This window comes from Oncorhynchus gorbuscha, linkage group LG12, assembly GCF_021184085.1.
Source record: "Oncorhynchus gorbuscha isolate QuinsamMale2020 ecotype Even-year linkage group LG12, OgorEven_v1.0, whole genome shotgun sequence".
Taxonomy (NCBI): domain Eukaryota; kingdom Metazoa; phylum Chordata; class Actinopteri; order Salmoniformes; family Salmonidae; genus Oncorhynchus; species Oncorhynchus gorbuscha.
The window spans coordinates 78,708,534-78,728,344 of record NC_060184.1 but is presented as its reverse complement, the minus strand read 5'-3'; the positions used below and the strand labels follow the sequence as shown (position 1 = coordinate 78,728,344).

The following is a 19,811-nucleotide window of genomic DNA, read 5'->3' as shown; positions in this document are numbered from 1 at the left end:
GGAAAGCCTTTCCAACATCTAGTGGAAAGCCTTCCCAGAAGAGTCCCAGGAGGGCTGTTATAGCAGCAATGTTCCAACATCTAGTGGAAAGCCTTCCCAGAAGAGTGGAGGCTGTTATAGCAGCAATGTTCCAACATCTAGTGGAAAGCCTTCCCAGAAGAGTGGAGGCTGTTATAGCAGCAATGTTCCAACATCTAGTGGAAAGCCTTCCCAGAAGAGTAGAGGCTGTTATAGCAGCAATGTTCCAACATCTAGTGGAAAGCCTTCCCAGAAGAGTGGAGGCTGTTATAGCAGCAATGTTCCAACATCTAGTGGAAAGCCTTCCCAGAAGAGTCAAAAGTCAAGCAGAGTTTAGGATATACAAAATATTTATGCAGTTTAATAAAGAGGCTGTTATAGCAGCAATGTTCCAACATCTAGTGGAAAGCCTTCCCAGGAGAGTGGAGGCTGTTATAGCAGCAATGTTCCAACATCTAGTGGAAAGCCTTCCCAGAAGAGTAGAGGCTGTTATAGCAGCAATGTTCCAACATCTAGTGGAAAACCTTCCCAGAAGAGTAGAGGCTGTTATAGCAGCAATGTTCCAACATCTAGTGGAAAACCTTCCCAGAAGAGTAGAGGCTGTTATAGCAGCAATGTTCCAACATCTAGTGGAAAACCTTCCCAGAAGAGTAGATGCTGTTATAGCAGCAATGTTCCAACATCTAGTGGAAAACCTTCCCAGAAGAGTAGAGGCTGTTATAGCAGCAATGTTCCAACATCTAGTGGAAAACCTTCCCAGGAGAGTGGAGGCTGTTATAGCAGCAAAGGAAGGGGGGGCAACTCCATATTAATGCCCATGATTTTGGAAAGAGATGTTCAACATGCAGTTGTCCACATACTTTTGGTCATGTAGTGTATGTATTATCCTGAATAATTGATTATAGTTTGTTAGGACATTTAGTCTTTCAATCTTTCCGAGTATCATGGGACACGTTAGATCATCTTAAAGTATAACGCTACTTTCATCCGCATGTTATTCCTGTTTATTCTGGTTGTGTTCAATAACACGTGTAGTGGGCAGCAGATGAAGGAGCAATGAACTAGAAGTGAAATATTCCAAGACTAAGGATTGGGGAATGGAATATCAAAAGTCAAGGTTTAGAGATATACAAAATATTTATGCCCATGTGTTTAATAAACTATTAAATACATTTTTTGCAAACTGTCCAAATCTGATTACTTTTATAATTTACAACAGAATATAAATCCAAAAAGAAAATACACACTTATAATCATGCTGATGTGAATACATTTTAACTCTCTATCATTACACAAATAGACCATTTAGGAAAATTACATCATGCTGAAGAGATCCCTTGGTAGTTGCAAGTTTTGTAGAAAACATTTTAGAATTATGTTGTTTAAAGAATTCCAATATGAAAACCACTGTATGCTGTAAAGATACAGTAGAATTCCAATATGAAAACCACTGTATGCTGTAAAGATACAGTAGAATTCCAATATGAAAACCAATGTATGCTGTAAAGATACAGTAGAATTCCAATATGAAAACCACTGTATGCTGTAAAGATACAGTAGAATTCCAATATGAAAACCACTATATGCTGTAAAGATACAGTAGAATTCCAATATGAAAACCACTGTATGCTGTAAAGATGCAGTAGAATTCCAATATGAAATGCTGAGTTCGTAAATGCCCAAAAAGTTAGTGTAATTAATTATTGATGTGCAATATCACATTATGACTATTTGTACAGTATAAAAAAAAAAATCAATATCAACCATATATATCATATATCTCATCAAATGACATCTCAATGAAAACCATACACCGTATTTCTGAGCTATTCAATCCCATGATACAGAAAGCATCCTGCAGCCTAGCTCCCATGGTTTCTGAGCCGTGTCATCAATTGAAGCAGACCGTGAGCAGTTGTCTGGTGCACAGTCCCTGTGGGCAAACAGAGAAGATGCTCATGTCTCTAACACAGTTTACTATAAAATACTATATACAATAATATTAAACAAGTGAAAATGTAATCTTTACTCATTTATTAATGAAGATAGAATAATCTCATTTGTAGTTGTATTCTTTCAAAACTAAATATATATACATTATATACATACAGTTGAAGTCAGAAGTTTACATACACCTTAGCCAAATATATTTAAACTCCGTTTTTCACAATTCCTGACATTTAATCCTGGTAAAATTCCCTGTCTTAGGTCAGTTAGGATCACCACTTGATTTTATGAATGTGAAATGTCAGAAAAACATATTTCTTTCAGCTTTTATTTCTTTCATCACATTCCCAGTGGGTCAGACGTTAACAAAAACTCAATTAGTATTTGTTAGAATTGCCTTTAAATTGTTTAACTTGGGTCAAACGTTTTGGGTAGCCTTCCACAAGCTTCCCACAATCAGTTGGGTGAATTTTGTCCCATTCCTCCTGAGAGAGCTGGTGTAACTGAGTCAGGTTTGTAGGCCTCCATGCTCGCACATGCTTTTTCAGTTCTGCCCACACATTTTCTATAGAATTGAGGTCAGGGCTTTGTGACTCCAATACCTTGACTTGGTTGTCCGTAAGCCATTTTGCCACAACTTTGTAAGTATGCTTGGGGTCATTGTCCATTTGGAAGACCCATTTGAGACCAAGCTTTAACTTCCTGACTGATGTCTTGAGATGTTGCTTCAATATATCCACATAATTTTCCTCCCTCATGATGCCATCTATTTTGTGAAGTGCACCAGTCCCTCCTGCAGCAAAGCACCCCTACAACATGATGCTGCCACCCCGTGCTTCACGGTTGGGATGGTGTTCTTTGGCTTGCAATCCTCCCCCTTTTTCGACAAACATAACGATGGTCATTATGGCCAAACAGTTCTATTTTTGTTTCATCGGACCAGAGGACATTTCTCCAAAAAGTACAATCTTTGTCCCCATGTGCAGTTGCAAACCGTAGTCTGGCTTTTTTATGGCAGTTTTGGAGCAGTGGCTTCTTCCTTGCTGAGCGGCCTTTCAGGTTATGTCAATATAGGACTCGTTTTACTGTGGATATAGATACTTTTGTACCTGTTTCCTCCAGCATCTTCACAAGGTCCTTTGCTGTTGTTCTGGGATTGATTTGTGCTTTTCGCACCAAAGTAAGTTAGTTTCTAGGAGACAGAAAGCGTCTCCTTCCTGAGCAGTATGACGGCTGTGTGGTCCCATGGTGTTTATACTTGCGTACTATTGTTTGTACAGATGAACGTGGTATCTTCAGGCGTTTGTAAATTGCTCCCAAGGATGAACCAGACTTGTGGAGGTCTACAATTTTTTTTTCTGAGGTCTTCTTTCTTTTGATTTTCCCATGATGTCAAGCAAAGAGGCACTGAGTTTGAAGATAGGCTTTGAAATACATCCACAGGTACACCTCCAATTGACTCAAATGATGTCAATTAGCCTATCAGAAGCGTCTAAAGCCATGACATCGTTTTCTGGAATTTTCCAAGCTGTTTAAAGGCAAAGTCAAAGTCAAGTTAGTGTATGGTAAACTTCTGACCCACTGGAATTGTGATACAGTTAATTAATTATAAGTTAAATAATCTGTCTGTAAACAATTGTTGGAAAAATGACTCGTGTTATGCACAAAGTAGATGTCCTAACCGACTTGGCAAAACTATAGTTTGTGAACAAGACATTTGTGGAGTTGTTGAAAAACAAGTTTTTATGACTCCGACCTAAGTGTATGTAAACTTCCAACTTCAACTGTGGGCTACTATGGTGACCATAGGTTATGGCTACTATGGTAAGCATAGGTTATGGCTACTATGGTGACCATAGGTTATGGCTACTATGGTGACCATAGGTTATGGCTACTATGGTGACAATAGGTTATGGCTACTATGATGACCATAGGTTATGGCTACTATGGTGACCATAGGTTATGGCTACTATGATGACCATAGGTTATGGCTACTATGGTGACAATAGGTTATGGCTACTATGATGACCATAGGTTATGGCTACTATGGTGACAATAGGTTATGGCTACTATGGTGACCATAGGTTATGGCTACTATGGTGACAATAGGTTATGGCTACTATGGTGACAATAGGTTATGGCTACTATGGTGACCATAGGTTATGGCTACTATGGTGACAATAGGTTATGGCTACTATGGTGACCATAGGTTATGGCTACTATGGTGACAATAGGTTATGGCTACTATGATGACCATAGGTTATGGCTACTATGGTGACCATAGGTTATGGCTACTATGATGACCATAGGTTATGGCTACTATGATGACCATAGGTTATGGCTACTATGATGACCATAGGTTATGGCTACTATGGTGACCATAGGTTATGGCTACTATGATGACCATAGGTTATGGCTACTATGATGACCATAGGTTATGGCTTTGTCAATGTAAATATTAAAATCACCCAACACAATGATTTTATCATTGTTCTCAAGGACAATAGACAATAGTTCAGATAAATCAGTGAAGAACGTGGGGCAGTGCTTTGGTGGCCTATACAAGGTGATGACCAGCACTGGTGGCTGACACTTGAACAGTATATCATGAGGGGGGCTTCAATAAGAGCGACACTACAGTATGGAGACAGCCACCCAATCAACTTTGCGTTCTGTAATGAGGTCATTCACGAGAACTATTTTACAAGTCATTGCTATCCCATAACACGTGCGCACACACACACGCAGGCACACACACGCAGGCACACTCACGCAGGCACACACACACACACGCACGCACGCACGCACGCACGCACGCACGCACACACACACACACACACACACACACACACACACACACACACACACACACACACACACACACACACACACACACACACACACACACACACACACACACACACACGCACGCACGCACGCACGCACGCACGCACGCACACACACACACACACACACACGCTTCTGCTATTGTTTATAATCGATCCTGTTGCCAAGTCACTTTATCCCTACCTAATCTCAGCAAAAAAAGAAACATTCTCTCACTGTCAACTGCGTTTATTTTCAGCAAACTTGACATGTGTCAATATTTCTATGACATGATTCAACAACTGAGACATAGACTGAACAAGTTACACAGACATGTCCACAGACATTTTTTTTCTATTGTGTTATTGACTGTATGTTTGTTTATGTGTAACTCTGTGTTGTTGTTGTTTTTTGTCACACTGCTTTGCATTATCTTGACCAGGTCGCAGTTGGTCAAAATCAAAAGTAACAGTCAGTATCAGATGTGGCCACCAGCTGCATTGAGTACTGCAGTGCATCTCCTCCTCAAGGACTGCACCAGATTAGCCAGTTCTTGCGATGGTGGAAGAGTGAGATGGTGGAAGTGTGAGATGTTACCACACTCTTCCACCAAGGCACCTGCACGTTCTCGGACATTTCTGGGGGGAATGGCCCTAGCCCTCACCCTCCGCTCCAACAGGTCCCAGATGTGCTCAATGGGATAACGCACAGCGTTGAGATTGCCTGCAGTGACTACAAGCTCAGTCCGATGATGCTGTGACACACTGCCCCAGACCATGACGGACCCTCCACCTTCAAATTGATCCCACTCCAGAGTACACTCCTCAGTGTAATGCTCATTCCTTCGACGATAAACGCGTTGGTGGGTTTGTGCCCATAGGTAACATTGCTGCCGGTGATGTCTGGTGAGGACCTGCCTTACAACAGGCCTACAAGCCCTCAGTCCAGCCTCTCTCCGCCTACTGCGGACAGTCTGAGTACAGAGCACTGTGCGTTCCTGGTGTAACTCGGGCAGTTGTTGTTGCCATCCTGTACCAGTCCTGCAGGTGTGATGTTTGGAAGTACCGATCCTGTGCAGGTGTTGTTACACTTGGTCTGCCACTATGATGACGATCAGCTGTCCGCCCTGTCTCCCTGTAGCTCTGTATTAGGCATCTCACAGTACGGACATTGCAATTTATTTATTGCCCTGGCCTCATCTGCAGTCCTCATGCCTCCTTGCAGCATGCCTAAGGCACGTTCACGCTAATGAGTAGGGACCCTAGGCATCTTTATTTTGGTGTTTTTCAGAGTCAGTAGAAAGGCCTCTTTAGTGTCCTAAGTTTTCAGAACTGTGACATTAATTGCCTACCATCTGTAAGGTGTTAGTGTCTTAACGACCGTTCCACAGGTGCATGTTCATGAATTGTTTATGGTTCATTGAACAAGCATGGTGAAACAGTGTTTAAACCCTTTACAATGAAGATCTGTGAAGTGATTTGGATTTTTACGAATTATCTTCGAAAGACAGGGTCCTGAAAAAGGGACATTTCTTTTGTTGCTGAGTTTATATGTACATAGCTATCTCACTAACCTTGTACCCCTGCACGTCAACTCGGTACTGGTACTTCCTGTCTGTAGCCATGTTATTATTATTCTTTATTGTTATTCATTTTTTTACTGTTTTTTACTATTTATTCCTTGTGTCGCTATATTCTGTTATTTTTTTTATCTTTAAAAAAGGACCCGTAAGTAATCATTTCACTGTTAGTCTAAAACTGTCGTTTACGAAGCACGTGACATTATATAAAATGTGATTTGATTTGATCGTAAACCAATGCATTTATTTTTTTCCCATCCACATTTTACCATGACATGACCATGAATCCTCCATATGCGCCATTGATCTGTCTCACTCGTTTCCAATGGGAACGAATGGGAAAACAAGCTTGACGTTTCCTTGTGTAAATGTGTTTTATTACTTTTTTTTTTAAACGTTATAAAGCCCTGATTGGGTCAATTTTAGAAGTCAGAAAGTCTCTTCAGCCATTTTAGTACGGTGACATACCAGAATGGTTTCAAGTGGCCAAGTCATGTCATGTGATATTCTACTGCAATCTAGTGGACGAACTGGGAATCAGACATGAGATCTGATTACATCAGTGAAAAGGTTACGACTTCAGTTAAAAAAAAAAATTTAAGTTTAAAGTTCATATGTATATCATTCCTGCACAACTCCCTGTGCTTTTAAAATGGCTGTGTTCCTATGGGAATTTGTGCATGTTTAGAGCGTCACCATTAGGTCAAATATGATCATTTTGGTTTGTGAGGCGATAGAGGAGTAGCAGATGTCAAAGTAGTCTAACAGTGTTTATTTTTATTTTTATTTCACCTTTATTTAACCAGGTAGGCTAGTTGAGAACAAGTTCTCATTTGCAACTGCGACCTGGTCAAGATAAAGCATAGCAGTGTGAACAGACAACACAGAGTTACACATGGAGTAAATAATTAACAAGTCAATAACACAGTAGAAAAAAAGGGGAGTCTATATACAATGTGTGCAAAAGGCATGAGGAGGTAGGGGAATAATTACAATATTGCAGATTAACACTGGAGTGATAAATGATCAGATGATCATGTACAGGTAGAGATATTGGTGTGCAAAAGAGCAGAAAAGTAAATAAATAAAAACTGTGGGGATGAGGTAGGTGAAAATGGGTGGGCTATTTACCAATAGATTATGTACAGCTGCAGCGATCGGTTAGCTGCTCAGATAGCTGATGTTTGAAGTTGGTGAGGGAGATAAAAGTCTCCAACTTCAGCGATTTTTGCAATTCGTTCCAGTCACAGGCAGCAGAGTACTGGAACGAAAGGCGGCCGAATGAGGTCTTGGCTTTAGGGATGATCAGTGAGATACACCTGCTGGAGCGCGTGCTACGGATGGGTGTTGCCATCGTGACCAGTGAACTGAGATAAGGCGGAGCTTTACCTAGCATGGCCTTGTAGATGACCTGGAGCCAGTGGGTCTGGCGACGAATATGTAGCGAGGGCCAGCCGACTAGAGCATACAAGTCGCAGTGGTGGGTAGTATAAGGTGCTTTAGTGACAAAACGGATGGCACTGTGATAAACTGCATCCGGTTTGCTGAGTAGAGTGTTGGAAGCGATTTTGTAGATGACATCGCCGAAGTCGAGGATCGGTAGGATAGTCAGTTTTACTAGGGTAAGCTTGGCAGCGTGAGTGAAGGAGGCTTTGTTGCGGAATAGAAAGCCGACTCTTGATTTGATTTTCGATTGGAGATGTTTGATATGGGTCTGGAAGGAGAATTTGCAGTCTAGCCAGACACCTAGGTACTTATAGGTGTCCACATATTCAAGGTCGGAACCATCCAGTGTGGTGATGCTCGTCGGGCATGCGGGTGCAGGCAGCGATCGGTTGAAAAGCATGCATTTGGTTTTACTTGCGTTTAAGAGCAGTTGGAGGCCACGGAAGGAGTGTTGTATGGCATTGAAGCTCGTTTGGAGGTTAGATAGCACAGTGTCCAATGACGGGCCAAAAGTATATAGAATGGTGTCGTCTGCGTAGAGGTGGATCAGGGAATCGCCCGCAGCAAGACCAACATCATTGATATATACAGAGAAAAGAGTCGGCCCGAGAATTGAACCCTGTGGCACCCCCATAGAGACTGCCAGAGGACCGGACAGCATGCCCTCCGATTTGACACACTGAACTCTGTCTGCAAAGTAATTGGTGAACCAGGCGAGGCAGGTCATGAGAAAAACCAAGGCTATTGTGTCTGCCGATAAGAATCTGGTGATTGACAGAGTCGAAAGCCTTGGCAAGGTCGATGAAGACGGCTGCACAGTACTGTCTTTTATCGATGGCGGTTATGATGTCGTTTAGTACCTTGAGTGTGGCTGAGGTGCACCCGTGACCGGCTCGGAAACCAGATTGCATAGCGGAGAAGGTACGGTGGGATTCGAGATGGTGAGTGACCTGTTTGTTGACTTGGCTTTCGAAGACCTTAGATAGGCAGGGCAGAATGGATATAGGTCTGTAACAGTTTGGGTCCAGGGTGTCTCCCCCTTTGAAGAGGGGGATGACTGCAGCAGCTTTCCAATCCTTGGGGATCTCAGACGATATGAAAGAGAGGTTGAACAGGCTGGTAATAGGGGTTGCGACAATGGCGGCGGATAGTTTCAGAAAAAGAGGGTCCAGATTGTCAAGCCCAGCTGATTTATACGGGTCCAGGTTTTGCAGCTCTTTCAGAACATCTGTTATCTGGATTTGGGTAAAGGAGAACCTGGAGAGGCTTGGGCGAGGAGCTGCGGGGGGGCCGGAGCTGTTGGCCGAGGTAGGAGTGGCCAGGCGGAAGGCATGGCCAGCCGTTGAGAAATGCTTGTTGAAGTTTTCGATAATCATGGATTTGTCGGTGGTGACCGTGTTCCCTAGCCTCAGTGCAGTGGGCAGCTGGGAGGAGGTGCTCTTGTTCTCCATGGACTTCACAGTGTCCCAGAACTTTTTGGAGTTGGAGCTACAGGATGCAAACTTCTGCCTGAAGAAGCTGGCCTTAGCTTTCCTGACTTCCCTGAACAGTTGCATATCGCGGGGACTGTTCGATGCTATTGCAGTCCGCCACAGGATGTTTTTGTGCTGGTCGAGGGCAGTCAGGTCTGGAGTGAACCAAGGGCTGTATCAAAAGTTAGGAGCTATATAATCAATGGAATTAAAAGGACAAAATAATTCTAAGTTAAAGGATAGGCTGTTCTGCCTTATTATTATTCGACCATGCTGGTCATTTATGAACATTTGAACATCTTGGCCATGTTCTGTTATAATCTCCACCCGGCACAGCCAGAAGAGGACTGGCCACCCCACATAGCCTGGTTCCTCTCTAGGTTTCGTCCTAGGTTTTGGCCTTTCTAGGGAGTTTTTCCCAGCCACCGTGCTTCTACACCTGCATTGCTTGCTGTTTGGGGTTTTAGGCTGGGTTTCTGTACAGCACTTTGAGATATCAGCTGATGTACGAAGGGCTATATAAAGAAATTTGATTTGATTTGAACAACAAAGAGCCTACAGGTAGGCTGCTACTTAATATTCTGAATGGAGATGTTGTTGTTTGTAACTGCAGGATGAGAGCGCGTGCACTGCAGGTCTCAATTAGCCTAGCTAGCTAACATTAGCTACGTTGCTTAACCATCTTCTCCCGGTTTGATGCAGTCAAGGCAGGTACTATGTCATCATATGTGATAATAAATAACCTAGCTATGGCAGCTATTGGTCTACTATAGCACGAGTCAGCTTGGTTGGTTGCTGTCTCTCGTCTCTCTCTCCCTCCTTGTCTCTCTCTCCCTCCTTGTCTCTCTCTCCCTCCTTGCTCCCTGTGTCCCTCGCTCACAGTGCGGCCCCTCCCCCGCCTGCTAGAGCGGCACCCCTCTCTCCCTCCTTGTCTCTCACTCCCTCCTTGCTCCTTGTGTCCCTCGCTCACAGTGCGGCCCCTTCCTCGCCTGCTAGGGCGGCACCCCTCTCTCCCTCCTTGCTCCCTGTGTCCCTCGCTCACAGTGCGGCCCCTCCCCCGCCTGCTAGGGCGGCACCCCTCTCTCCCTCCTTGCTCCCTGTGTCCCTCGCTCACAGTGCGGCCCCTCCCCTGCCTGCTAGGGTGGCACCCCTCTCTCCCTCCTTGCTCCCTGTGTCCCTCGCTCACAGTGCGGCCCCTCCCCTGCCTGCCAGAGCGGCACCCCTCTCTCCCTCCTTGTCTCTCACTCCCTCCTTGCTCCCTGTGTCCCTCGCTCACAGTGCGGCCCCTTCCTCGCCTGCTAGGGCGGCACCCTTCTCTCCCTCCTTGTCTCTCACTCCCTCCTTGCTCCCTGTGTCCCTCGCTCACAGTGCGGCCCCTCCCCGCCTGCTAGGGCGGCACCCCTCTCTCCCTCCTTGCTCCCTGTGTCCCTCGCTCACAGTGCGGCCCCTCCCCCCTGTGCCTGCTCACAGTGCGGCCCCTCCCGCCAGGGTGGCACCCCTCTCTCCCTCCTTGCTCCCTGTGTCCCTCGCTCACAGTGCGGCCCCTCCCCCGCCTGCTAGAGCGGCACCCCTCTCTCCCTCCTTGCTCCCTGTGTCCCTCGCTCACAGTGCGTCCCCTCCCCCGCCTGCTAGAGCGGCACCCCTCTCTCCCTCCTTGTCTCTCACTCCCTCCTTGCTCCCTGTGTCCCTCGCTCACAGTGCGGCCCCTCCCCCGCCTGCTAGAGCGGCACCCCTCTCTCCCTCCTTGCTCCCTGTGTCCCTCGCTCACAGTGCGGCCCCTCCCCCCCGCCTGCCTGCTAGAGCGGCACCCCTCTCTCCCTCCTTGCTCCCTGTGTCCCTCGCTCACAGTGCGGCCCCTCCCCCGCCTGCTAGAGCGGCACCCCTCTCTCCCTCCTTGCTCCCTGTGTCCCTCGCTCACAGTGCGGCCCCTCCCCCGCCTGCTAGAGCGGCACCCCTCTCTCCCTCCTTGCTCCCTGTGTCCCTCGCTCACAGTTCGGCCCCTCCCCCGCCTGCTAGAGCGGCACCCCTCTCTCCCTCCTTGCTCCCTGTGTCCCTCGCTCACAGTGCGGCCCCTCCCCGGCCTGTTAGAGTGACACCCCTTTCTCCCTCCTTGCTCCCTGTGTCCCTCGCTCACAGTGCGGCCCCTCCCCCGCCTGCTAGAGCGGCACCCCTCTCTCCCTCCTTGCTCCCTGTGTCCCTCGCTCACAGTGCGGCCCCTCCCCGGCCTGTTAGAGTGACACCCCTCTCTCCCTCCTTGCTCCCTGTGTCCCTCGCTCACAGTGCGGCCCCTCCCCGGCCTGCTAGAGCGGCACCCCTCTCTCCCTCCTTGCTCCCTGTGTCCCTCGCTCACAGTGCGGCCCCTCCCCGGCCTGCTCGGGTGGCACCCCCCTCTCCCTCCTCCCATGCTTTATCAGCTCCGTTGAATAAAGTACCTTAAAAAAATGACTTCATGCTGCTTCTCTCCCTCGGATTGGACCAGGTCTACGGTCCGGGTGGGAAAGCCACAGGTCCCAAATGGGTCCAACTTTTTGGATCTGTGAAGATAGGTCTGTAGTATTTCAACTACTCATATTTATCCAATTGTTTTGGGCTAAAACCCAGCTAATCTTGGAGAAAGACAGGCCTAACTACTTACAAAATGTTTCTGATGAATATGTATAAAAGTAAGTTAAGTGCCTATTAGATTGAAAGACATAAGGTCATTTCGACAAACTTGTTTATTATTGACCCATTCAGCACATTTGCTGCTACTTCAATCCATTTGGAAAAAAAACGTTTTTTTAATATAATATATATTATAACTACTCTAAATATCCCAAATAACTAAATCAATCTAAAATCTATATATAATATATATTATAACTACTCTAAATATCCCAAATAACTAAATCAATCTAAAATCTATATATAATATATATTATAACTACTATAAATATCCCAAATAACTAAATCAATCTAAAATCAAACTCTGCAATAGGTAGCCTATAGTAACATAAACTAATGAGGAAGCTATTGTGTTCCTTGAAATCTTTTTCCAGATGACTCTGATGACCTTCATAAACATAGCCACATTATTCTTTTTTTCCAATTGCATATATGAAAATATATTTATTATTATTTATTTGTTAGAATGTTTGAGTCTAAATGACTTTTCTGGTGTTAAATTGCAATCACACTGTGACGTTGAACATCCGCGATACGGATTCATCTACCATTAATATCATCAACGTAGTCTACTACTTGCGTGTAATTAACAGATGTAGTAAAATAATAAATGCCTTGTGGAAAAACACAAACCAAATGAATAAAAAATAGACACTACAGAAAAAACTATATCACACAGTTTGATAGTCAATATGAAACTCAATATGACTAAATAGAAATTAAATATGAAATCTCACACACATATATATATATATATATTTTTGCCTTTGCAATACATGACACAAACTCAGTACCAACAACAAAGAATGTGTTACCTATAACCTGTAACCTGTAATCTATAACTTATAACCTACTGTGTTTCTGTGTTTTTCAGAATGACTTAGACAATCTTATTCTATAGATTCCTACATATTACAACTATGACTCAAATATAATTACATTTGTCAAATGCAAGTCAGATTTACTAAGCGTTCATACACAATGTGTTATATTTCCTTCCAATAGGGGGTAAAACACCACAATCAAAGCTATGTACACTTTACCATAATGTCCTTTTATCATGAACTTTATTTGATGTTTCTTCTAGCAGTTTCTATGTCTGATAGTTTTCAGTAGAAACAGGTGCAAATCCTTCAGCTGCTTCAAGAATGAATGACCACCTGGCCCAGCAGTTTTAAGGGACAGTCAGAAATTGTTTTCACAAACAGTATTATCATTCATTTTCTGTTTCAATTGATAGGTATTATCTTGAGGGTTATCACCTGCACCTTCTTCATCGCCAACTTTAGCGCTGCAGATTCCAAAGAAAGACAAAAACACGGGGATAAACACGATACCATGGACGGCCCCAAACAAAATGACCAGGAACATGATCTTAAAGAAGGTTCTGAAGATGTAGCTCTCAGCAGCAGACAGGGCCACCACTCCTAAGATAGTAGACACAGCTCCCTGTATGATAGGATAGCCCAAGTGATAGACCGCATCGACAGCCTTCTCGTTAGCGGTTCTCTCATCGCTAGAGACGAAGGCATAGGAGATGTGAGCGGAGAAGTCCACTGAGAAACCGATGCAGATGACAAGATTGATCATGGACACAGAGTCGAGATTGACGTCCCAAAACGCCATGAAACCAGCAACGCCCACTATGACAGAGGCAATGGCAAAGGTCACCCACAGAGAACATATGGGGTTGGGAATCAACAGGAGGGAGATCACCAGCATGGCAAGAGTGGCAACTACAATGTTTTGGATGGTGTTACTAACAATGACTGCATACTGGTCAAAGTATATGAAAGCTGGGTGGTAAACAACCAACTGTACTGAACAATCACTAGCTGTCTCCCGAAGCTCGTTCAACATGTTCTTTTCATCAACAGCTGTACTGACGTTGACTGTCTGAATGAACACACGCGAAGCATATATGGTGTTGTCTGTAAAATTCACATCTTGTATGAAATCAGACCTCTCGAGAAATGCAGACAAATGACTTTTGAATGTATTTTCCTCACTTAGATTCAAATGGGTCATCTTTCCAAATGTAAGATATGCATTGAGCCAAGATACGGTCCTGTTTTGAGAAACCATTGGTAGACCTTCAAAGTTTTGAAGGCAGGAGTCAAGAATATTCCGAGCACTTTCGTCCCAATATTTAAACGCACTGTCTGTCACAACAACCATAACATTTGGGCCATACTCTGAAAAGAATTCGTCCTCATTATCATAATAGCTACCCACATATGAGCTATCGGCTGCTAGATTTTTAAGGTCTATGCCCTCTTGGATTTGTAAGCAACCATAGATGCTTGAGCCTAAATATACAGCATAGAGCAGGATCACAAACCCCTTGGTCCAATTATTTGTTAGAAATGGACCATAGTGCGTCTTAAAGAAGTTGTTAATTGGCATCGGTTCCTCTTTTCCGGTTTCATGATCATAAGCTCCCCCTACAGAGCAGATATTGTACTTTTCAGAATTCTCCTCTGGTTCTGAAACCTTCATGCAGGTCAGCCAATGTCTGTTGCTCTTTTCACGTCTTCCATTCAGTGCCAGAAATGCACCAAAGAAGGTGATGTTGTACAAGTAGCAGAACAGCACAGCTGTGCCAGTATACATACAAAAGGACTGTACAGAACCAAAGGGAGTTAACAGACCAATAAAGAAAGCCAGGGCATCAGTTAGTGTTGTGATGGTGATAGAAACAGCTGCCTCTTTGTATGTAGCTGCCATACGGTCCTCTACGTTGTCATGAACTTGAGTCTGCTGCCAACAAGAAATCATGATGAACATGTCGTCAACACCAATTCCTGTGGAGAAAAAGGTTTTACAAAATGTCAGATCTTGTTTCTACCCGTGTTCATTCCTGTGATCACATCTGTTAAGATCACAAGCCGAGTACATTTCATATAATTTCATATCAGATTTGAGAAGCACAGCCACGAGCTGCCCAGTGACACGAGCCAACCGGACGAGCTAAATAACTTCTATGCTCGCTTCGAGGCAAGCAACACTGAGGCATGCATGAGAGCATCAGCTGTTCCGGACGACTGTGTGATCACATCTGTTAAGGTCACAATCCGAGTACATTTCATATCAGGCCTAAACAGGATGTCAGTTGTATTGGTTTATTGTATCATAATGAGAGTTTGTAAGCTTACCCAGAATCAGGAATGGAGCTGTTGCCACAGTCATAGCGAAGGGCATCCCACAGTACAGCAACAACCCAAAACTGGACAACACCGCCATACCAGCTGAGAGGACACCAAAGGTCGCCACCCACACCTTGTTCCTAACACAGTCCAACCTAGACAAACACAACATTAGTCCCAGCGTGGGTAAACGCTAATAAGTAGTGCTCTCTGATATGCCTTGAAAACAGTAATACAGTTACAATGTGGGTTCGACCGATTTGAGCCACAAATCTAGTTTCAGATTATAAACACTGTTATTATCATTTTCAATTGAGCTGTACTATGTTGACTGATGATGTGGAATCGTTTCGGACTCCAACGAGTGGCTCTGGAATTGGATTCTCAGTCCTCATATTGATATTAAATATTAGCAATAGCGATGTTACTGTGCGACGAAAAACACAATTTGTAAATCGACGTCGTGCCCATCAGTAATGAACGTTTCAACCTCGGTTTGGAGAAGTTGTGTTTTTACTGTCAGTTCCTGGTGGGTCGTTCCATTTGATTTCAATCACTGTTGAACGTAACGTTTGATAATACTGAACAGGAAAATATAAACGCAATATGTAAAATGTTGGTCCAATGTTTCATGAACTGAAATAGAAGACCCCCCCCCCTTCCCCCAAAGTTATACGTACGCACAAAAATCTTATTTCTCTCAAATTTTGTGAACACATTTTTTTCCATCCCTATTAGTGAACATTTGTCATTTGTCACGGTTATCCATCCACCTGACAGATGTGGTATACCAAGAAGCTGATTAAACAACATGATCATTACTTGTAGGTAAAATCCCAGAGATGACTAGATGAAAAATCTGTCGCTGTGCCCTTGAGCAAGGCACGTAACCCTAATTGCTCCTGTAAATGACTCTGGATGAGAGCTAAATGATTCAAATGTAAATGCTGAGAAGGAGTTTTTCATAAAATGGTTTGTTTGTTATAGTCCTTTCTGACTTTTCTTTTTTTTAAAGCATTGTGGGTCAAAATGTGGATTTGATTTGAATTTAGTCCCAAATCTAGCTTTTTACAGTCAACACAGTCAACACCGTCAACACTGTCAACACCGTCAACACTGTCATTGCGATTTTCCATTCGAGCTGTCCTATTATTCATTGTCCTATACTTAATGAAATCAGAAAAGATACCTTATACAAGATATGATTGAAAAGGTGATGGCCAGGGCATAGGTCAATGAGAAGAGAGGAATGATTGAGTCAGAGCTCTTCTCAAACTCTTCATCCCTTGATATTGATGTAAAATACGATATGGTCATCTGCAAAGACAAATAAGAATATAGATACAAGACCATATTCAGGTTACATTAGTAAAACAACTCAATATGTTTGAATAATCAAATTATCATGACATTACATGGTTTTTTAAAATGGAGCTTAAAATGTGCAGTTTGATCAACTAGGCTGTATGCCTAAACATGGTGAGAAGACATCCATCCTATACAAGTTGACAAGAGAACATGCCATGTGTTTCATCTCTAAAACCATGTACTCACGCCTTCTTCTTTTTGCATCGTCGACGCGGCCTCTATGAACTTCTGCAGCCACATCGTATTTACCGTCTGGTTGTCTTCTTTTAAGAAGTAAAAAAGTCGAATTGCCTTTGCGCTTTCAATTTCAGTTGATCCAGTTTTCAGTTTCACGCCACCAATTTCAGATGCGATGAAAATGTTGTCATGATATGGGTAATCAATGGCGGTAACATTGGGAGTTTTTACAATATCAAAGATTGAATTTGACACGCACACATCACCTTTCTTAACACAAAGGGTTGAGAAATTAAATGTTCCTACTTCAATGGCTTTCACTTCCCTATCCATAGCAATAATTTTTGTAAAAGCAGGATTTGTGAGGATATTTGCTGCGGGCGTAACAATTATGAGAGATGCAAAGGTCCCTTCGGTATAGAGACGCAAACGTGAGAAGTCGCTGTCATTCTGTGGAAAGTATTCTTTCACCACTTGTCGTTCGTCTTTCGCTGGTCCGTCCATGGGTGTAAACATCTCTTCAATGCCGTTAGCTTCTCTGTCCGCAAGGAAGTAAAATCCTCCGCCAAGACCTGCAGAAATCAACATGGGAAGAATCAAAAACCACCAGTGGTGTCTACCAACAAAACGCCCAAGTATTTCAAATCCTCTAGCTATCGGTTTCTCAACGCAGTCTGTGTTGCACCCAGCCATTTTCTATTCTCCTTTTCAACTTGTGGCACTAGAAAAAAAGAACTCGCCTTGAATTATATCTGTTGACTTTACAGTCATAAGCTATACTTCCTCTGAACATGGTGACATGATAAGCTTCCTGTGAAGAGTTCTCCTGAGTACCGGCTCTGCCAGCCCTGGATGCATCACAACCATGACCGCGTCAGGGCAATAAATGGTTACAGATTAACAAATAAGGTGGTTTATCTGTTTGTGTTGTGATAACATCACTAGGTGCCACGCCTGCTCCAGCTCCCCCTCCCTGGTGCTCGGAGGTGCTATTATTGGACTCACCTGGACTCACCTGGACCCAATCACCTGTGTCATTACCACCACTCATGTTTATTTGTCTTTACATACCCGGTTCTGATGCTGTCTCTGTCCAGGTTGATGTCTGTTCCCTGCTTCAGGATTAATGTTAGTTTGTCTTAGCGGTTCTGATGCTGTCTCTGTCCAGGTTGATGTCTGTTCCCTGCATCAGGATTAATGTTAGTTTGTCTTAGCGGTTCTGATGCTGTCTCTGTCCAGGTTGATGTCTGTTCCCTGCATCAGGATTAATGTTAGTTTGTCTTAGCGGTTCTGATGCTGTCTCTGTCCAGGTTGATGTCTGTTCCCTGCATCAGGATTCATGTTAGTTTGTCTTAGCGGTTCTGATGCTGTCTCTGTCCAGGTTGATGTCTGTTCCCTGCATCAGGATTAATGTTTGTTTGTCTTAGCGGTTCTGACACTGTCTCTGTCCAGGTTGATGTCTGTTCCCTGTCAGGATTAATGTTTATTTGTCTTTACATAACCGGTTCTGATGCTGTCTCTGTCCAGGTTGATGTCTGTTCCCTGCATCAGGATTAATGTTAGTTTGTCTTAGCGGTTCTGATGCTGTCTCTGACCAGGTTGATGTCTGTTCCCTGCTTCAGGATTAATGTTAGTTTGTCTTAGCAGTTCTGATGCTGTCTCTGTCCAGGTTGATGTCTGTTCCCTGCATCAGGATTCATGTTAGTTTGTCTTAGCGGTTCTGATGCTGTCTCTGTCCAGGTTGATGTCTGTTCCATATTAGACTCCCCGTACCTGCTTCTCTTCTCCGGCGTCGGTCCTTACATTAGGAGTTCATCGCTAGGATGCAAGGTTTTTGTCTTTATTAATTAACATTGCTTGTGTAATGTTTTGTGCAATTTCAGGGGTAGCCCCTGTGATGACTTCCCCTGTCAAAAGTACAGTTTGATAACAAAAGGTTGACCTGTTAATCTAACCTTCATATTGATGTACCAGCATATAAACACACACCTGTCAAAAGAGGCCACATCCATTGTGATTCAATTTTGGGTCGATAATGTTTGATAAAAGATAATCAAATACATTGTTTCATGTGTTTCATGTGTGTAACGACGACCCCGGGAGACGGGAAGTAAAATCATTACAAATCCTACTATGTGATTTTCTGGATTTTTTTTCTCTCATTTTGTCTGTCATAGTTGAAGTGTACCTATGATGTTAATTACAGGCCTCTCTCATCTTTTTAAAGTGGGAGAACTTGCACAATTGGTGGCTGCCCCACTGTATATCCACAGTAAAACGAGTCCTATATCGACATAACCATGAGTGGTCGCTCAGCAAGCCACTGCTCCAAAACCACCATTAAAAAGCCAGACTGTGGTTTGCAACTGCACATGGGAACAAAGATTGTACTTTTTGGAGAAATATCCTCTGGTCTGATGAAACAAAAATAGAACAGTTTGGCCATAATGACCATCGTTACGTTTGGAGGAAAAAGGAGGAGGCTTGCATGCTGAAGAACGCCATCCCAACCATGAAGCACAGGGGTGGCAGCATCATGTTGTGGGGGTGCCTTTCTGCAGGAGAGTGTATGTAAACTTCTGACCCACTGGGAATGTGATGAAAGAAATAAAAGCTGAAATAAATCATTCTCTCTACTATTATTCTGACATTTCACATTCTTAAAATAAAGTGGTGATCCTAACTGACCTAAGACACTGAATTTTTACGAGGACTAAATGTCAGGAATTGTGAAAAACTGAGTTTAAATGTCTTTGGCTAAGGTGTATGTAAACTTCCGACTTAAACTGTATACACTGTATTTTATACCATCTATTGCATCTTGCCTATGCCGAAACGGTCATCGTACGTCCATATATTTATATGTACATATTCTTATTCCATCCCCTTACATTAGCTACCCACATATGAGCTATGCCCTCTGATTTGGAAGCAACCAAAGATGCTTAAACCACGTATGAACTTGTATGCACATGGACACAAGTATTTTTTACCAAACCTGGCAATATGACCAGACAGTTGTGAATCTGTGCAGTATAACAAACTGTACTTTTCCCTTCTGAATCATTCAAGAAAAAATGTTCTTTGTCAAAACTACATGTTTCACGTAACTGATTGCCACATGCTAGTGCCATTCAAAAAGGTCAACTTTTACCTCTCCTTATCATA

The 19,811-nt window shown here is 43.5% G+C and overlaps 1 protein-coding gene across 1 annotated transcript; it reads right to left on the bottom strand.

Annotated features, from left to right (window-relative positions):
• Positions 1-12,362: 12,362 nt before the first annotated feature.
• On the bottom strand, positions 12,363-17,479 carry LOC123991419 (patched domain-containing protein 3-like). The gene is made up of 4 exons (XM_046292999.1): positions 16,653-17,479; positions 16,288-16,415; positions 15,108-15,253; positions 12,363-14,756 (listed from the first exon to the last, which is right to left on the bottom strand). The coding sequence occupies exons 1-4, from the start codon at positions 17,334-17,336 to the stop codon at positions 13,138-13,140; spliced, it is 2,577 nt and encodes an 858-aa protein (XP_046148955.1). The 5' UTR covers positions 17,337-17,479; the 3' UTR covers positions 12,363-13,137.
• Positions 17,480-19,811: the final 2,332 nt, after the last annotated feature.